Source organism: Carcharodon carcharias, chromosome 25 (genome assembly GCF_017639515.1).
Source record: "Carcharodon carcharias isolate sCarCar2 chromosome 25, sCarCar2.pri, whole genome shotgun sequence".
Lineage (NCBI taxonomy): Eukaryota > Metazoa > Chordata > Chondrichthyes > Lamniformes > Lamnidae > Carcharodon > Carcharodon carcharias.
The window spans coordinates 48,085,520-48,105,347 of record NC_054491.1 but is presented as its reverse complement, the minus strand read 5'-3'; the positions used below and the strand labels follow the sequence as shown (position 1 = coordinate 48,105,347).

The window sequence follows — 19,828 nt, the reverse complement described above, 5'->3', positions numbered from 1 at the left end:
CTGCACTGTCAGAGGGTCAGTACTGAGGAAGTGCTGCACTGTCAGAGGGTCAGTACTGAGGGAGTGCTGCACTGTCAGAGGGTCAGTACTGAGGGAGTGCTGCACTGTCAGAGGGTCAGTAACGAGGGAGTGCTGTAATGTCGGAGGATCAGTACTGAGGGAGTGCTGCACTGTCAGATGGCCAGTAATGAGGGAGTGCTGCACTGTCAGAGGGTCAGGACTGAGGGAGCACTGCACTGTCAGAGGGTCAGTACTGAGGGAGTGCTGCACTGTCAGAGGGTCAGTACTGAGGAAGTGCTGCACTGTCAGAGGGTCAGTACTGAGGGAGTGCTGCACTGTCAGAGGGTCAGTACTGAGGGAGTGCTGCACTGTCAGAGGGTCAGTACTGAGGGAGTGCTGCACTGTCAGAGGGTCAGTAATGAGGGAGTGCTGTAATGTCGGAGGATCAGTACTGAGGGAGTGCTGCACTGTCAGATGGCCAGTAATGAGGGAGTGCTGCACTGTCAGAGGGTCAGTAATGAGGGAGTGCTGTACTGTCAGAGGGTCAGTAATGAGGGAGTGCTGTACTGTCAGAGAGTCAGTAATGAGGGAGCACTGCACTGTCAGAGGGTCAGTACTGAGGGAGTGCTGCACTGTCAGAGGGTCAGTACTGAGGGAGTGCTGCACTGTCAGAGGGTCAGTACTGATGGAGCACTGCACTGTCAGAGGGTCAGTACTGAGGGAGCACTGCACTGTCAGAGGGTCAGTACTGAGGGAGCACTGCACTGTCAGAGGGTCAGTACTGAGGAAGTGCTGCACTGTCAGAGGGTCAGTACTGAGGGAGTGCTGCACTGTCGGAGGGTCAGTACTGAGGGAGTGCTGCACTGTCAGAGGGTCAGCAATGAGGGAGTGCTGTACTGTCGGAGGGTCAGTACTGAGGGAGCACTGCACTGTCAGAGTCTCAGTACTGAGGGAGTGCTGCACTGTCAGAGGGTCAGTACTGAGGGAGTGCTGCACTGTCAGAGGGTCAGTACTGAGGGAGTGCTGCACTGTCAGAGGGTCAGTACTGAGGGAGTGCTGCTCTGTCAGAGGGTCAGTACTGAGGGAGCATTGCACTGTCAGAGGGTCAGTACTGAGGGAGCACTGCACTGTCAGAGGGTCAGTACTGAGGGAGTGCTGCACTGTCAGAGGGTCAGTAATGAGGGAGTGCTGTAATGTCGGAGGATCAGTACTGAGGGAGTGCTGCACTGTCAGATGGCCAGTAATGAGGGAGTGCTGTACTGTCAGAGGGTCAGTACTGAGGGAGTGCTGCACTGTCAGAGAGTCAGTACTGAGGGAGCACTGCACTGTCAGAAGGTCAGTACTGAGGGAGCACTGCACTGTCAGAGGGTCAGTACTGAGGGAGCACTGCACTGTCAGAGGGTCAGTACTGAGGGAGCACTGCACTGTCAGAGGGTCAGTACTGAGGGAGCACTGCACTGTCAGAGGGTCAGTACTGAGGGAGTGCTGCACTGTCAGAGGGTCGGTGCTGAGGGAGTGCTGCACTGTCAGAGGGTCAGTAGTGAGGAAGTGCTGCACTTTCAGAGGGTCAGTACTGAGGGAGTGCTGCACTGTCAGAGGGTCAGTACTGAGGGAGCACTGCACTGTCAGAGGGTCAGTACTGAGGGAGTGCTGCACTGTCAGAGGGTCAGTACTGAGGGCGTGCTGCACTGTCAGAGGGTCAGTACTGAGGGAGTGCTGCTCTGTCAGAGGGTCAGTACTGCGGGAGTGCTGCACTGTCAGAGGGTCAGTAATGAGGGAGCATTGCACTGTCAGAGGGTCAGTACTGAGGGAGCACTGCACTGTCAGAGGGTCAGTACTGAGGGAGTGCTGCACTGTCAGAGGGTCAGTACTGAGGAAGTGCTGCACTGTCAGAGGGTCAGTACTGAGGGAGTGCTGCACTGTCAGAGGGTCAGTACTGAGGGAGTGCTGCACTGTCAGAGGGTCAGTAATGAGGGAGTGCTGTAATGTCGGAGGATCAGTACTGAGGGAGTGCTGCACTGTCAGATGGCCAGTAATGAGGGAGTGCTGCACTGTCAGAGGGTCAGTAATGAGGGAGTGCTGTACTGTCAGAGGGTCAGTAATGAGGGAGTGCTGTACTGTCAGAGGGTCAGTAATGAGGGAGTGCTGTAATGTCGGAGGATCAGTACTGGGGGAGTGCTGCACTGTCAGATGGCCAGTAATGAGGGAGTGCTGTTCTGTCAGAGGGTCAGTACTGAGGGAGTGCTGCACTGTCAGAGGGTCAGTACTGAGGGAAAACTGCACTGTCAGAGGGTCAGTACTGAGGGAGTGCTGCACTGTCAGAGGGTCAGTACTGAGGAAGTGCTGCACTTTCAGAGGGTCAGTAATGAGGGAGTGCAGTACTGTCGGAGGATCAGTACTGAGCGGGTGCTGCACTGTCAGAGGGTCAGTACTGAGCGGGTGCTGCACTGTCAGATGGCCAGTACTGAGGGAATGCTGCACTGTCAGAGGGTCAGTACCGAGGGAGTGCTGCACTGTCAGAGGGTCAGTACTGAGGGAGTGCTGCACTGTCAGAGGGTCAGTGCTGAGGGAATGCTGCACTGCCAGAGGGTCAGTACTGAGGAAGTGCTGCAGTGTCAGAGGGTCAGTAATGAAGGAGTGCTGCACTGTCAGAGGGTCAGTAATGAGGGAGTGCTGCTCTGTCAGTGGGTCAGTACTGAGGGAGTGCTGCACTGTCAGAGGGTCAGTACTGAGGGAGCATTGCACTGTCAGATGGCCAGTAATGAGGGAGTGCTGCACTGTCAGAGGGTCAGTACTGAGGGAGCACTGCACTGTCAGAGGGTCAGTACTGAGGGAGTGCTGCACTGTCAGAGGGTCAGTACTGAGGAAGTGCTGCACTGTCAGAGGGTCAGTAATGAGGGAGTGCTGTAATGTCGGAGGATCAGTACTGAGGGAGTGCTGCACTGTCAGAGGGTCAGTACTGAGCGGGTGCTGCACTGTCAGAGGGTCAGTACTGAGCGGGTGCTGCACTGTCAGAGGGTCAGTACTGAGCGGGTGCTGCACTGTCAGAGGGTCAGTACTGAGCGGGTGCTGCACTGTCAGAGGGTCAGTACTGAGCGGGTGCTGCACTGTCAGAGGGTCAGTACTGAGCGGGTGCTGTACTGTCGGAGGATCAGTACTGAGCGGGTGCTGTACTGTCGGAGGATCAGTACTGAGCGGGTGCTGCACTGTCAGAGAGCCAGTAATGAGGGAATGCTGCACTGTCAGAGGGTCAGTAATGAGGAAGTGCTGCACTGTCAGAGGGTCAGTAATGAGGGAGTGCTGTACTGTCAGAGGATCAGTACAGAGCGGGTGCTGCACTGTCAGATGGCCAGTAATGAGGGAGTGCTGCTCTGTCAGACGGTCAGTACTGAGGGAGGACTGCACTGTCAGAGGGTCAGTACTAAGGGAGTGCTGCACTGTCAGAGGGTCAGTACTGAGGGAGTGCTGCTCTGTCAGTGGGTCAGTACTGCGGGAGTGCTGCACTGTCAGAGGGTCAGTAATGAGGGAGCATTGCACTGTCAGAGGGTCAGTACTGAGGGAGCACTGCACTGTCAGAGGGTCAGTACTGAGGGAGTGCTGCACTGTCAGAGGGTCAGTACTGAGGAAGTGCTGCACTTTCAGAGGGTCAGTAATGAGGGAGTGCAGTACTGTCGGAGGATCAGTACTGAGCGGGTGCTGCACTGTCAGATGGCCAGTACTGAGGGAATGCTGCACTGTCAGAGGGTCAGTACTGAGGGAGTGCTGCACTGTCAGAGGGTCAGTACTGAGGGAGTGCTGCTCTGTCAGAGGGTCAGTACTGCGGGAGTGCTGCACTGTCAGAGGGTCAGTAATGAGGGAGCATTGCACTGTCAGAGGGTCAGTACTGAGGGAGCACTGCACTGTCAGAGGGTCAGTACTGAGGGAGTGCTGCACTGTCAGAGGGTCAGTACTGAGGAAGTGCTGCACTTTCAGAGGGTCAGTAATGAGGGAGTGCAGTACTGTCGGAGGATCAGTACTGAGCGGGTGCTGCACTGTCAGATGGCCAGTACTGAGGGAATGCTGCACTGTCAGAGGGTCAGTACCGAGGGAGTGCTGCACTGTCAGAGGGTCAGTACTGAGGGAGTGCTGCACTGTCAGAGGGTCAGTGCTGAGGGAATGCTGCACTGCCAGAGGGTCAGTACTGAGGAAGTGCTGCAGTGTCAGAGCGTCAGTAATGAAGGAGTGCTGCACTGTCAGAGGGTCAGTAATGAGGGAGTGCTGCTCTGTCAGAGGGTCAGTACTGAGGGAGTGCTGCACTGTCAGAGGGTCAGTACTGAGGGAGCATTGCACTGTCACATGGCCAGTAATGAGGGAGTGCTGCACTGTCAGAGGGTCAGTACTGAGGGAGCACTGCACTGTCAGAGGGTCAGTACTGAGGGAGTGCTGCACTGTCAGAGGGTCAGTACTGAGGAAGTGCTGCACTGTCAGAGGGTCAGTAATGAGGGAGTGCTGTAATGTCGCAGGATCAGTACTGAGCGGGTGCTGCACTGTCAGAGGGTCAGTACTGAGGAAGTGCTGCACTGTCAGAGGGTCAGTAATGAGGGAGTGCTGTAATGTCGGAGGATCAGTACTGAGGGAGTGCTGCACTGTCAGAGGGTCAGTACTGAGGGAGTGCTGCACTGTCAGACGGTCAGTACTGAGGAAGTGCTGCACTGTCAGAGGGTCAGTACTGAGCGGGTGCTGCACTGTCAGAGGGTCAGTACTGAGCGGGTGCTGCACTGTCAGAGGGTCAGTACTGAGCGGGTGCTGCACTGTCAGAGGGTCAGTACTGAGCGGGTGCTGCACTGTCAGAGGGTCAGTACTGAGCGGGTGCTGCACTGTCAGAGGGTCAGTACTGAGCGGGTGCTGTACTGTCGGAGGATCAGTACTGAGCGGGTGCTGTACTGTCGGAGGATCAGTACTGAGCGGGTGCTGCACTGTCAGAGAGCCAGTAATGAGGGAATGCTGCACTGTCAGAGGGTCAGTAATGAGGAAGTGCTGCACTGTCAGAGGGTCAGTAATGAGGGAGTGCTGTACTGTCAGAGGATCAGTACTGAGCGGGTGCTGCACTGTCAGATGGCCAGTAATGAGGGAGTGCTGCTCTGTCAGACGGTCAGTACTGAGGGAGGACTGCACTGTCAGAGGGTCAGTACTGAGGGAGTGCTGCACTGTCAGAGGGTCAGTACTGAGGAAGTGCTGCACTGTCAGAGGATCAGTACTGAGGGAGTGCTGCACTGTCAGAGGGTCAGTACTGAGGGAGCACTGCACTGTCAGAGGGTCAGTACTGAGGGAGTGCTGTACTGTCAGAGGGTCAGTACTGAGGGAGTGCTGCACTGTCAGAGGGTCAGTACTGAGGGAGCACTGCACTGTCAGAGGGTCAGTACTGAGGGAGGACTGCACTGTCAGAGGGTCAGTACTGAGGGAGTGCTGCACTGTCAGAGGGTCAGTACTGAGGAAGTGCTGCACTGTCAGAGGATCAGTACTGAGGGAGTGCTGCACTGTCAGAGGGTCAGTACTGAGGGAGCACTGCACTGTCAGAGGGTCAGTACTGAGGGAGGACTGCACTGTCAGAGGGTCAGTACTGAGGGAGTGCTGTACTGTCGGAGGATCAGTACTGAGGGAGTGCTGCACTGTCAGAGGGTCAGTACTGAGGGAGTGCTGCACTGTCAGAGGGTCAGTACTGAGGGAGTGCTGTACTGTCGGAGGATCAGTACTGAGCGGGTGCTGCACTGTCAGATGGCCAGTAATGAGGGAGTGCTGCACTGTCAGAGGATAGCGCTAAACATCATCCATGGAAAAGTTAGATGTTTACTGCAGTTTATGGAATCTAGCTGCAGATAAATTGGCTCCCACATTGGAACAGTGACTATATTTTGAAAGTAGGTCACAGGCTCTAATGCGCTTTGCAACATCCTGAGGTGGTGAAAGGTGGGACTGAAATGCCTGTCTATGATAGCATTAGTTCCTTACCACACAATGGTAGAAGATTTCAGAGCATTTTCGGCCCTCCACCTCATCCAGTGCCATGTACTGGCTGAGTCCTGTGTGAATACAGAACGTCAGTGGGAGGCAGTGCTTCAGACCTTTGCGTTGTTGGAAACCCCCTGCGGCCGTGTCAATGTCTAACAAGTCTTCGGAGCGGTAGTGACTGGACAGAGCCATACTGCCCATTAGGCTGTAGAGTGGGTGGGAGAAGAGAATGTTAGCTTACCTCAGTCCCTTAGTAAAAAAGCAAAATCCCACCAATACCAGAAATGTGAAGCAACACCAAAAGATGCTAGAAATACTCTGCAGATCTGGCAACATCTGTGAAGAAAGGCAGTTAACATTTCAGGGCAATGACTTCTTGTCAGGACTAGGAAGAAGCTTTAAAGAAGTACAGAGACAGGCAAATGGTGGAAGAACATAAAGGAAGGTCTGTGATAGGATGGAAGGCAGGAGAGATTAAATACAAATGTAAGAACACAAACACATGCAGGAGTACGCCATTCGGCCCATCGAACATCCACCATTCAATAAGATCATGGCTGATCTGATTGTGGCCTTAACTCCATTTTTCTTCCTGCCCCCTTTCCCCTTTGATTCCCTTGCCAATCAAGAATCTACCTAATTCAGTTTGAAAACTATTCAATGATCCAGCCTCCACCACTCTCTGGGGAAGACAGTCACAACACTCGAGGAAAAAATTCTCCTCATCTCTGTCTCAAATGGAAGACCCCTTAATTTTAAACTGTGTCCACGAATTCTAGTCTCTCCACATCCATTCGGCATTCACCTTATCAAGTCCTCTCAGGGTCTTATATGTTTCAATAAAATCACCTCTTATTCTTTTAAACTCCAATGGATACAGGCCCAATCTGTCCAACCTTGCCTCAAAAGGTAGTCCCCACCCTCGAACCCATCCAATCCCAGGTAACAGTCAAGTGAACCTTCTCTGAACTGCATCAAATACATTTTGATCCTTTCTTAAAAGAGGAGACCAAAACTGTACACACCAGATGTGGTCTCACAAAGGCCCTGTACAACAATAGCAAAAAGTCCCTACTTTTATACTCCATTTCGCTTGCAGTAAACAACACCATTCAATTTGCCTTCTGAATCACTTGCTATACCTGCATTTCCTTGTGATTCATGTACCAGGAACCCCAGATCTCCCTGTACCTCAGAATTCTGCAATCTCTGTATTTAAATAACATACTGATTTTCTATTCTTCCTGCTGAAATGGAAAAGTTCACATTTTCCCACTTTATACTCCACCTGCCAAATTTTTGCCTACTCACTTAACCTGCCTGTATCCCTTTGCAGACTCCACCTCCTTTTGACAACTTACTCTCCTAACTATCTTTGTGTCATCAGCTAATTTAGGAACCGTACATTTGCTCCCTGCATCCAAATCATTGATATAGATTGTAAATAGTTGAGGCTAAAGCATTGATCCATGTGGCACCCCACTAGTTACAGCTTGCCAACTCAAAAATGACCCATTTATCCTGACTCTGTTTCATGCTATCTAACCAATTCTCTACCCAACCAATCCTCTATCGATGCTTGTACCATGAGCTCTTTTATGTAATAACTTCTGATGTGGCATCTTATCAAATGCCTATTGGAAATTTAAGTACACCACATCTACAGGTTCCCCTTTATCCAGCTCGTTTGCTTGTTACTTCTTCAAAGAACTCTAATAAATTAAACACGATTTCTCTTCCAAAAAACCATGTTGGCTCTGCTTGACTGCATAGAGCTTTCCTAACTGCCCTGCTAGAAGCTCCTTAATAACAGACCCCAGCAATTTCCTTACCACAATTGTCAAGGTAAGTGGCCTGTATCAGTTTCTGCTTTCTGTCTTCTTCCTTTCTTGACTAGAGGACTTACATCTGCTACATTCCAATCTAATGGGGTCTTTCCAGGATTGAGGGAACTTTGGACAATTCAAATCTACAATCTTAGCAGCCACTCCTTTTAAGACCCGAGGATGAAGTCCATCAAGACCTGAGGCCTTGTCAGCTTTTAGTTCTAATAATTTTCTCAGTACCATTTCCCTGGTGATTATAACTGTTTGAAGTTCCTCCCTTCCTTTTGTCACCTGAATCACAATTATTTTTGGGACGTTATTTGTACCCTGTACAGCAGAGAGATGCAAACCATCTGTTCAATTATCCGGCATTTCCTTATTTTCCATTATTAATTCCCCAGACACACTCTGTGCAGGACCAACCTTCACTTAACTTACTCTTTTCCTTTTCAAATGCCCATACAAACTCTGTCTTTTCACATTTCTAGCTAGCTTTCTCTCATACTCTCCTTTCTCCCCTCATTTTGTTATCCATTCTTCACTATTTTTTATATTCTGTCCAATCTTCTCACCTGTCACTAATCTTGGTGGAATTGTATGCCTTAGCTTTCAATTTGACATTATCTTTAACTTCCTTAGTTAGCCAAGGATGCTATGTTCTCGTGGAGTCTTTCTCATGATGATGGTGCAGGTGAAAAGGAGATAGTAACAGGAACAGTAAAGAAAAAGAGAATGGGGCTGGAGGAGGGGCTAAATGGGAAATAACAGAATTATCAACAACTGCTGTCTGAAGACATGGGTGAGAATGGATGATCTGAAATTGGAGAACTTAATGTTAAGGCCAGAAGGCTGTGTAGTGACTATTGAAAGATGAGGTGATGTTGAGCATCACTGGAACAGTATAGGATCCTGGGAGGTAAGAATTAAAACGACAGGTAACATGAGGCAAAAACAGAAAACCTGGAAAAATTCAGCAGGTCAGGCATGCTGCCAGAGAGAAACATGGTTAACATTTCGAGACCATATGACTCTTCTTCAAAGCTTCTCTCTTCACAGATGCTGTCAGGCCTGCAGTGTTTTTCCAGTATTTTCTGTTTTTATTATTTCAGATTTCCAGCATCCGCAGCAATCTGCTATTGTGAGAAAGGAAAAGTTACTCAATGTGACAACCGGTTCCGGTGGAGCAAGGTGTGGCTGAATGGAGACCAGTTCCATCTCGACTCAAGTATGAAGCAGAGAGGCCTCAGACTGTGCTGGTGGTGGGTAGGGTTGTTGAGAGATTGGACACACATGGTGAAGAGGCAGGAAACTGGAAATATTAAATTGACGGAAGGCATCGGAAGAGTCATGGATGTAGGTGGGAAGAGATGAAAGGGGAGAAAAAACAACAAGAGAAAAACTAGAGTGGAGATAGGAATAAATAAGTTCAGGAGGGTAGGAGCAGAATGAAACAAAAGGTCTACAAGGGCAGTTCTGCCTAGGGATCAGGGGAAACGGTAGGATTGAGCTGCTCAGGATCGATGGACAATCAGGTGGATGGAAGCTTTTCAGAGATGGGATGTGGTCAGCGACAGGCATGAAAAATGCCATCAGATGTAAAATGGTGGGGTCAAGTTGCAAAGGAGGTAGAAGGAAGTGTCAAAAAGTTGGCGGTCAACAGATGAAAAAGCACGTCGTCATCCTCAACAGGAGGTTCATCTGCAGACAGTTGGCATAGAGTAGGCAACCAGTCAGTGAAAGGACAAAGCAAATACAAAGACAACACTACCCACTAAAAAAGAGCGAAAAACCGAAAACATGGCCCAGCAAGATAGAGCAAGAAGCACAGAACACGATGCGCTCTAACATGGCAAGAAACCAAGACCATAAGCCACCATAACAGAGCAAGAAACCGAGAGCATGACCCACTATAACACAGTGAAGAACAGAGAACACGACCCACTCTAACACAGCGAGAAACGGAGATTACAAACCGCTGTAACACAGCGAGAAACCGAGAAATCGACCAACTCAAACATAGCGAGGAACGGAGAACAGGACCCACTGTAACACAGTGAGGAACCGAGAACACGACCCACTCTAAAACAGCGAGAAACCGAGAACACGACCCACTCTAACACAGCGAGAAACCGAGAACACGACCCACTCTAACACAGCGAGGAACCAAGAACACGACCCACTGTAACACAGCGGGATACCGAGAACACGCCCCACTCTAACACAGCGAGAAACCGAGAACACGACCCACTGCAACACAGCGGGATACCGAGAACACGCCCCACTCTAACACAGCGAGAAACCGAGAACACGACCCACTGTAACACAGTGAGGAACCGAGAACACGACCCACTCTAAAACAGCGAGAAACCGAGAACACGACCCACTCTAACACAGCGAGAAACCGAGAACACGACCCACTCTAACACAGCGAGGAACCAAGAACACGACCCACTGTAACACAGCGGGATACCGAGAACACGCCCCACTCTAACACAGCGAGAAACCGAGAACACGACCCACTGCAACACAGCGGGATACCGAGAACACGCCCCACTCTAACACAGCGAGAAACCGAGAACACGGCCCACTGCAACACAGCACGGAACGGAAAACACGACCCACTCGAACACAGTGACAAACCAAGAAGACAACCCACTCTAACACAGCGACAAACCAAGAACACAACCCTCTCTAACACAGTGGGGAACGGAGAACACGACCAGCTGTAACACAGCGAGGAACCGAGAAAAAGACCCACTGTAACACAGCGTGAAACCGGGAACACGACCCACTGTAAAACAGCAAGGAACCGAGAATACAAACCACTCTAACACAGCGAGAAACCGAGAACACGACCCACTGTAACACAGCGTGAAACCGGGAACACGACCCACTGTAAAACAGCAAGGAACCGAGAATACAAACCACTCTAACACAGCGAGAAACCGAGAACACGACCCACTCTAACACAGCGAGGAACCGAGAACACGACCCACTCTAACACAGCGAGGAACCGAGAACACGACCCACTCTAACACAGCGAGAAACCGAGAACACGACCCACTGTAACACACCGAGAAACCGAGAACACGACCCACTCTAACACAGCGAGGAACCGAGAACACGACCCACTGTAACACAGCGTGAAACCGGGAACACGACCCACTGTAAAACAGCAAGGAACCGAGAATACAACCCACTCTAACACAGCAAGGAACCGAGAAAACAACCCACTCTAACACACCGAGAAACCGAGAAGACAACCCACTCTAACACAGCGAGGAACCGAGAACACGACCCACTGTAACACAGCGAGAAACCGAGAACACGACCCACTCTAACACAGTGGGGAACGGAGAACATGACCAGCTGTAACACAGCGAGGAACCGAGAACACGACCCACTGTAACACAGCGTGAAACAGGGTACACGACCCACTGTAAAACAGCAAGGAACCGAGAACACGAACCACTCTAACACAGCGAGAAACCGAGAACACGACCGACTCTAACACACCGAGAAACCGAGAACACGACCCACTCGAACACAGCGAGGAACCGAGAACACGACCGACTCTAACACAGCGAGGAACTGAGAACACGACCCACTCGAACACAGCGAGGAACCGAGAACACGACCCACTCGAACACAGCGAGGAACCGAGAACACCACCTACTCTAACAAAGTGAGAAACCGAGAACACGACCCAATGTAACACAGCGAGAAACGGAGGACATGACACACTCTAACACAGTGAGAAACCGAGAACACGACCCACTCTAACACAGCGAGAAACCGAGAACACTATCCAATCTAACACAGGGAGAAACCGAGAACACGACCCACTCTAACACAGCAATAAACCAAGAACACGACCGATTCTAACACAGCGAGAATACGAGAACACGACCCACTCTAACACAGCGAGGAACCGAGAACACGACTCACTGTAACACAGCGAGAAACAGAGAACACGACCCACTCTAACACAGAGAGAAACCGAGAACACGACCCACTGTAACAGAGCGAGAAACCGAGAACACGACCCAATGTAACACAGCGACGAATGGAGAACACGACCCAATGTAACACAGCGAGAAACCGAGAAAATGACCCACTGTAACACAGAGATAAAGCAAGAACACGACCCACTGCAACACAGCAAGGAACGGAAAACACGACCCACTCGAACACAGTGACAAACCGAGAAGACAACCCACTCTAACACAGCGACAAACCAAGAACACAACCCTCTCTAACACAGCGAGGAACGGAGAACAAGACCCACTGTAACACAGCGTGAAACCGGGAACACGACCCACTCTAACACAGCGAGGAACCGAGAACACGACCCACTCTAACACAGCGAGAAACTGAGAACACGACCCACTCAAACACAGCGAGGAACGGAGAAAAAGACCCACTGTAACACAGCGTGAAACCGGGAACACGACCCACTGTAAAACAGCAAGGAACCGAGAATACGACCGACTCTAACACAGCGAGGAACTGAGAACACGACCCACTCGAACACAGCGAGGAACCGAGAACACGACCCACTGTAACACAGCGAGAAACCGAGAACACCACCTACTCTAACAAAGTGAGAAACCGAGAACACGACCCAATGTAACACAGCGAGACACCGAGAACACGACCCACTGTAACACAGCGACGAACAGAAAACACGACCCACTGTAACACAACAAGGAACGGAAAACACGACCCACTAACAACGCGACAAACCGAGAACACGACCCACTCTAACAAAGCGACAAACCGAGAACACGACCCACTGTAACACAGCGAGAAAGCGAGAACACGACCCACTGTAACACAGCGAGAAACCGAGAACACAACCCACTCTAACACAGCGAGAAACCAAGAACACGACCCACTCAACCAGCGAGGAACCGAGAACACGACCCACTGTAACACAGCGAGAAACAGAGAACACGACCCACTGTAACACAGCGAGAAAGCGAGAACACGACCCACTCTAACACAGCGAGAAACCGAGAACACGACACACTGTAACACAGCGAGAAACCGAGAACACGACCCACTCTAACACAATGAGAAACCGAGATCATGACCCACTCTAACACAGCGAGAAACCGAGAACATGACCCACTCTGACAGACTGAGAAACCAAGAACACGACACACTGTAACACAGCGAGAAACCGAGAACACGACACACTGTAACACAGCGAGAAACCGAGAACACGACACACTGTAACACAGCGAGAAACCGAGAACACGACACACTGTAACACAGCGAGAAACCGAGAACACGACACACTGTAACACAGCGAGAAACCGAGAACACGACATACTCTAACACAATGAGAAACCGAGATCATGACCCACTCTAACACAGCGAGAAACCGAGAACATGACCCACTCTGACAGAGGGAGAAACCAAGAACACGACCCACGCTAACACAGCGAGAAACCGAGAACACAACCCACTCTAACACAATGAGAAACCGAGATCATGACCCACTCTAACACAGCGAGAAACCAAGAACATGACCTACTCTAACAGAGCGAGAAAACGACCCACGCTAACACAGCGAGAAACCAAGAACACAACCCACTCAAACAATGCGATACACCGAGAACACGACCCACTCAAACAGCGAGGAACCGAGAACACAACCCACTCTAACATAGTGAGAAACCGAGAACACGACCCACTCGAACACAGCGAGAAACCGAGAACAGGACCCACTCAAACAGCGAAGAACCGAGAACACGACCCACTGTAACACAGCGAGAAACCAAGAACATGACCCACTCTAACACAGCGAAAAAACGAGAACATGACCCACACTAACTGCGAGATACCAAGAACACGACCAACTATAACAAAGCAAGCTACAGAGAACACGATCCACTGTAACACAGCGAGAAACGGAGAACATGACACACTCTAACACAGCGAGAAACCGAGAACACGACCCACTCGAACACAGCGAGAAACCGAGAACACGATCCAATCTAACACAGGGAGAAACCGAGAACACGGCCCACTCTAACACAGCGACAAACCGAGAACACAACCCACCCTAACACAGTGGGGAACGGAGAACACAACCCACTGTAACACAGCGAGGAACCGAGAACAAGACCCGCTGTAACACAGCGTGAAACAGGGAACACGCCCCACTGTAAAACAGCAAGGAACCGAGAACACGACCCACTCGAACACAGCGAGAAACCGAGAACACGACACACTGTAACACAGCGAGAAACCGAGAACACAACCACTCTAACACAATGAGAAACCGAGATCATGACCCACTCTAACACAGCGAGAAAACGAGAACATGATCCACTCTGACAGAGGGAGAAACCAAGAACACGACCCACGCTAACACAGCGAGAAACCGAGAACACAACCCACTCTAACACAATGAGAAACCGAGATCATGACCCACTCTAACACAGCGAGAAACCGAGAACATGACCTACTCTAACAGAGCGAGAAAACGACCCACGCTAACACAGCGAGAAACCAAGAACACAACCCACTCGAACAATGCGATACACCGAGAACACGACCCACTCAAACAGCGAAGAACCGAGAACACAACCCACTCTAACATAGTGAGAAACCGAGAACACGACCCACTCTAACACAGCGAGAAATCGAGAACACGACCCACTCAAACAGCGAAGAACCGAGAACACGACCCACTGTAACACAGCGAGAAACCAATGAACATGACCCACTCTAACACAGCGAAAAAACGAGAACATGACCCACACTAACCGCGAGAAACCGAGAACACGACCAACTATAACAAAGCAAGCTACAGAGAACACGATCCACTGTAACACAGCGAGAAACGGAGGACATGACACACTCTAACACAGCGAGAAACCGAGAACACGACCCACTCTAACACAGCGAGAAACCGAGAACACTATCCAATCTAACACAGGGAGAAACCGAGAACACGACCCACTCTAACACAGCAATAAACCGAGAACACGACCCACTCTAACACAGCGAGGAACCGAGAACACGACTCACTGTAACACAGCGAGAAACAGAGAACACGACCCACTCTAACACAGAGAGAAACCGAGAACACGACCCACTGTAACAGAGCGAGAAACCGAGAACACGACCCAATGTAACACAGCGACGAATGGAGAACACGACCCAATGTAACACAGCGAGAAACCGAGAAAATGACCCACTGTAACACAGAGATAAAGCAAGAACACGACCCACTGCAACACAGCAAGGAACGGAAAACACGACCCACTCGAACACAGTGACAAACCGAGAAGACAACCCACTCTAACACAGCGACAAACCAAGAACACAACCCTCTCTAACACAGTGGGGAACGGAGAACACGACCAGCTGTAACACAGCGAGGAACCGAGAAAAAGACCCACTGTAACACAGCGTGAAACCGGGAACACGACCCACTGTAAAACAGCAAGGAACCGAGAACATGACCCACTGTAACACAGCGTGAAACCGGGAACACGACCCACTGTAAAACAGCAAGGAACCGAGAATACGAACCACTCTAACACAGCTAGAAACCGAGAACACGACCCACTCTAACACACCGAGAAACCGAGAACACGACCCACTCTAACACAGCGAGGAACCGAGAACACGACCGACTCTAACACAGCGAGAAACTGAGAACACGACCCACTCAAACACAGCGAGGAACCGAGAACACGACCCATTGTAACACAGCGAGAAACCGAGAACACCACCTACTCTAACACAGTGGGAAACCGAGAACACGAACCAATGTAACACAGCGAGACACCGAGAACACGAACCACTGTAACACAGCGACGAATGGAGAACACGACCCACTCGAACACAACAAGGAGCGGAAAACACGACCCACTCTAACAACGCGACAAACCGAGAACACGATCCACTCGAACAAAGCGACAAACCGAGAACACGACCCACTGTAACACAGCGAGAAAGCGAGAACACGACCCACTGTAACACAGCGAGAAACCGAGAACACGACCCACTCGAACACAGCGAGAAACCGAGAACACGACCCACTGTAACACAGTGAGAAACCGAGAACACAACCCACTCTAACACAGCGAGAAACCAAGAACACGACACACTCAACCAGCGAGGTACCGAGAACACGACCCACTGTAACACAGCGAGAAACCGAGAACACGACCAACTATAACAAAGCAAGATACCGAGAACACGACCCACTGTAACACAGCGAGAAACCGAGAACACGACCAACTATAACAAAGCAAGATACCGAGAACACGACCCACTGTAACACAGCTAGAAACCGAGAACACGACCCACTCTAAAGCAGCGAGAAACCGAGAACACGACCCACTGTAACACAGCTAGAAACCGAGAACACGACCCACTCTAACACACCGACAAACCGAGAACACAACCCACTCTAACACAGTGAGGAACCGAGAACACGACCGACTCTAACACAGCGAGAAACCGAGAACACGACCCACTCGAGCACAGCGAGGAACCGAGAACATGACCCACTGTAACACAGCGAGAAACCGAGAACACCACCTACTCTAACACAGTGAGAAACCGAGAACACGACCCAATGTAACACAGCGAGACACCGAGAACACGACCCACTGTAACACAGCGACGAATGGAGAACACGACCCACTGTAACACAACAAGGAACGGAAAACACGACCCACTGTAACACAACAAGGAACGGAAAACACGACCCACTCTAACAACGCGACAAACCGAGAACACGACCCACTCTAACAAAGCTACAAACCGAGAACACGACCCACAGTAAAACAGCAACAAACCGAGAGCACGGCCCCCTCTAACACAGCGAGAAACCGAGAACACGAACCACTCGAACACAGCGAGAAACCGCGAACACGACCCACTCTAACACAGCGAGGAACCGAGAACACGAGCGACTCTAACACAGCGAGAAACTGAGAACACGACCCACTCGAACACAGCGAGGAACCGAGAACACGACCCATTGTAACACAGCGAGAAACCAAGAACACCACCTACTCTAACACAGTGAGAAACTGAGAATACGAACCAATGTAACACAGCGAGACACCGAGAACACGACCCACTGTAACACAGCGACGAATGGAGAACACGACCCACTCGAACACAACAAGGAGCGGAAAACACGACCCACTCTAACAACGCGACAAACCGAGAACACGACCCACTCTAACAAAGCGACAAACCGAGAACACGACCCACTGTAACACAGCGAGAAAGCGAGAACACGACCCACTGTAACACAGCGAGAAACCAAGAACACGACCCACTCGAACACAGCGAGAAACCGAGAACACGACCCACTGTAACACAGCGAGAAACCGAGAACACAACCCACTCTAACACAGCGAGAAACCAAGAACACGACCCACTCAACCAGCGAGGAACCAAGAACACGACCCACTGTAACACAGCGAGAAACCGAGAACACGACCAACTATAACAAAGCAAGATACCGAGAACACGACCCACTGTAACACAGCGAGAAACCGAGAACACGACCCACTCGAACACAGCTAGAAACCGAGAACACGACCCACTCTAAAGCAGCGAGAAACCGAGAACACGACCCACCGTAACACAGCTAGAAACCGAGAACACGACCCACTCTAACACACCGAGAAACCGAGAACACGACCCACTCTAACACACCGAGAAACCGAGAACACGACCCACTCTAACACAGCGAGGAACCGAGAACACGAGCGACTCTAACACAGCGAGAAACCGAGAACACGACCCACTCGAGCACAGCGAGGAACCGAGAACATGACCCACTGTAACACAGCGAGAAACCGAGAACACCACCTACTCTAACACAGTGAGAAACCGAGAACACGACCCAATGTAACACAGCGAGACACCGAGAACACGACCCACTGTAACACAGCAACGAATGGAGAACACGACCCACTGTAACACAACAAGGAACGGAAAACACGACCCACTCTAACAACGCGACAAACCGAGAACACGACCCACTCTAACAAAGCGACAAACGAGAACACGACCCACTGTAAAACAGCAACAAACCGAGAGCACGGCCCCCTCTAACACAGCGAGAAACCGAGAACACGAACCACTCGAACACAGCGAGAAACCGAGAACACGACCCACCCTAACACAGTGGGGAACGGAGAACACAACCCACTGTAACACAGCGAGGAACCGAGAACAAGACCCACTGTAACACAGCGTGAAACCGGGAACACGTCCCACTATAAAACAGCAAGGAACCGAGAACACGACCCACTCTAACACAGCGAGAAACCGAGAACACGACACACTGTAACACAGCGAGAAACCGAGAACACAACCCACTCTAACACAATGAGAAACCGAGATCATGACCCACTCTAACACAGCGAGAAAACGAGAACATGACCCACTCTGACAGAGGGAGAAACCAAGAACACGACCCACGCTAACACAGCGAGAAACCGAGAACACAACCCACTCTAACACAATGAGAAACCGAGATCATGACCCACTCTAACACAGCGAGAAACCGAGAACATGACCTACTCTAACAGAGCGAGAAAACGACCCACGCTAACACAGCGAGAAACCAAGAACACAACCCACTCGAACAATGCGATACACCGAGAACACGACCCACTCAAACAGCGAAGAACCGAGAACACAACCCACTCTAACATAGTGAGAAACCGAGAACACGACCCACTCTAACACAGCGAGAAATCGAGAACACGACCCACTCAAACAGCGAAGAACCGAGAACACGACCCACTGTAACACAGCGAGAAACCAATGAACATGACCCACTCTAACACAGCGAAAAAACGAGAACATGACCCACACTAACCGCGAGAAACCGAGAACACGACCAACTGTAACAAAGCAAGCTACAGAGAACACGATCCACTGTAACACAGCGAGAAACGGAGGACATGACACACTCTAACACAGCGAGAAACCGAGAACACGACCCACTCTAACACAGCGAGAAACCGAGAACACTATCCAATCTAACACAGGGAGAAACCGAGAACACGACCCACTCTAACACAGCAATAAACCAAGAACACGACCGATTCTAACACAGCGAGAATACGAGAACACGACCCACTCTAACACAGCGAGGAACCGAGAACACGACTCACTGTAACACAGCGAGAAACAGAGAACACGACCCACTCTAACACAGAGAGAAACCGAGAACACGACCCACTGTAACAGAGCGAGAAACCGAGAACACGACCCTCTCTAACACAGCGAGGAACGGAGAACACGACCAGCTGTAACACAGCGAGGAACCGAGAAAAAGACCCACTGTAACACAGCGTGAAACCGGGAACACGACCCACTGTAAAACAGCAAGGAACCGAGAACACGACCCACTGTAACACAGCGTGAAACCGGGAACACGACCCACTGTAAAACAGCAAGGAACCGAGAACACGACCCACTCTAACACAGCGAGAAACCGAGAACACGACCCACTGTAACAGAGCGAGAAACCGAGAACACGACCCAATGTAACACAGCGACGAATGGAGAACACGACCCAATGTAACACAGCGAGAAACCGAGAACATGACCCACTGTAACACAGAGAAAAAGCGAGAACACGACCCACTGCAACACAGCAAGGAACGGTAAACACGACCCACTCTAACACAGCGACAAACCGCGAAGACAACCCACTCTAACACAGCGACAAACCAAGAACACAACCCTCTCTAACACAGTGGGGAACGGAGAACACGACCCACGGTAACACAGCGAGGAACCGAGAACAAGACCCACTGTAACACAGCGTGAAACCGGGAACACGACCCACTGTAAAACAGCAAGGAACCGAGAACACGACCCACTGTAACACAGCGAGGAACCGAGAACACGACCCACTGTAACACAGCGAGAAACCGAGAACACGACCCACTCTAACACAGCGAGGAACCGAGACCACGACCCACTCTAACACAGCGAGAAACCGAGAA

The 19,828-nt window shown here is 50.8% G+C and overlaps 1 protein-coding gene across 1 annotated transcript in view; it reads right to left on the bottom strand.

Moving 5' to 3' along the window:
• Positions 1-19,828, bottom strand: part of fbxo3 (F-box protein 3) — a 245,428-nt gene that overhangs the window by 139,821 nt on the left and 85,779 nt on the right. Inside the window, exon 2 of the mRNA XM_041174300.1 lies at positions 5,989-6,193. Within this exon, the coding sequence (XP_041030234.1) occupies positions 5,989-6,193 (205 nt within the window). The remainder of the gene's footprint in view (positions 1-5,988; positions 6,194-19,828) is intronic.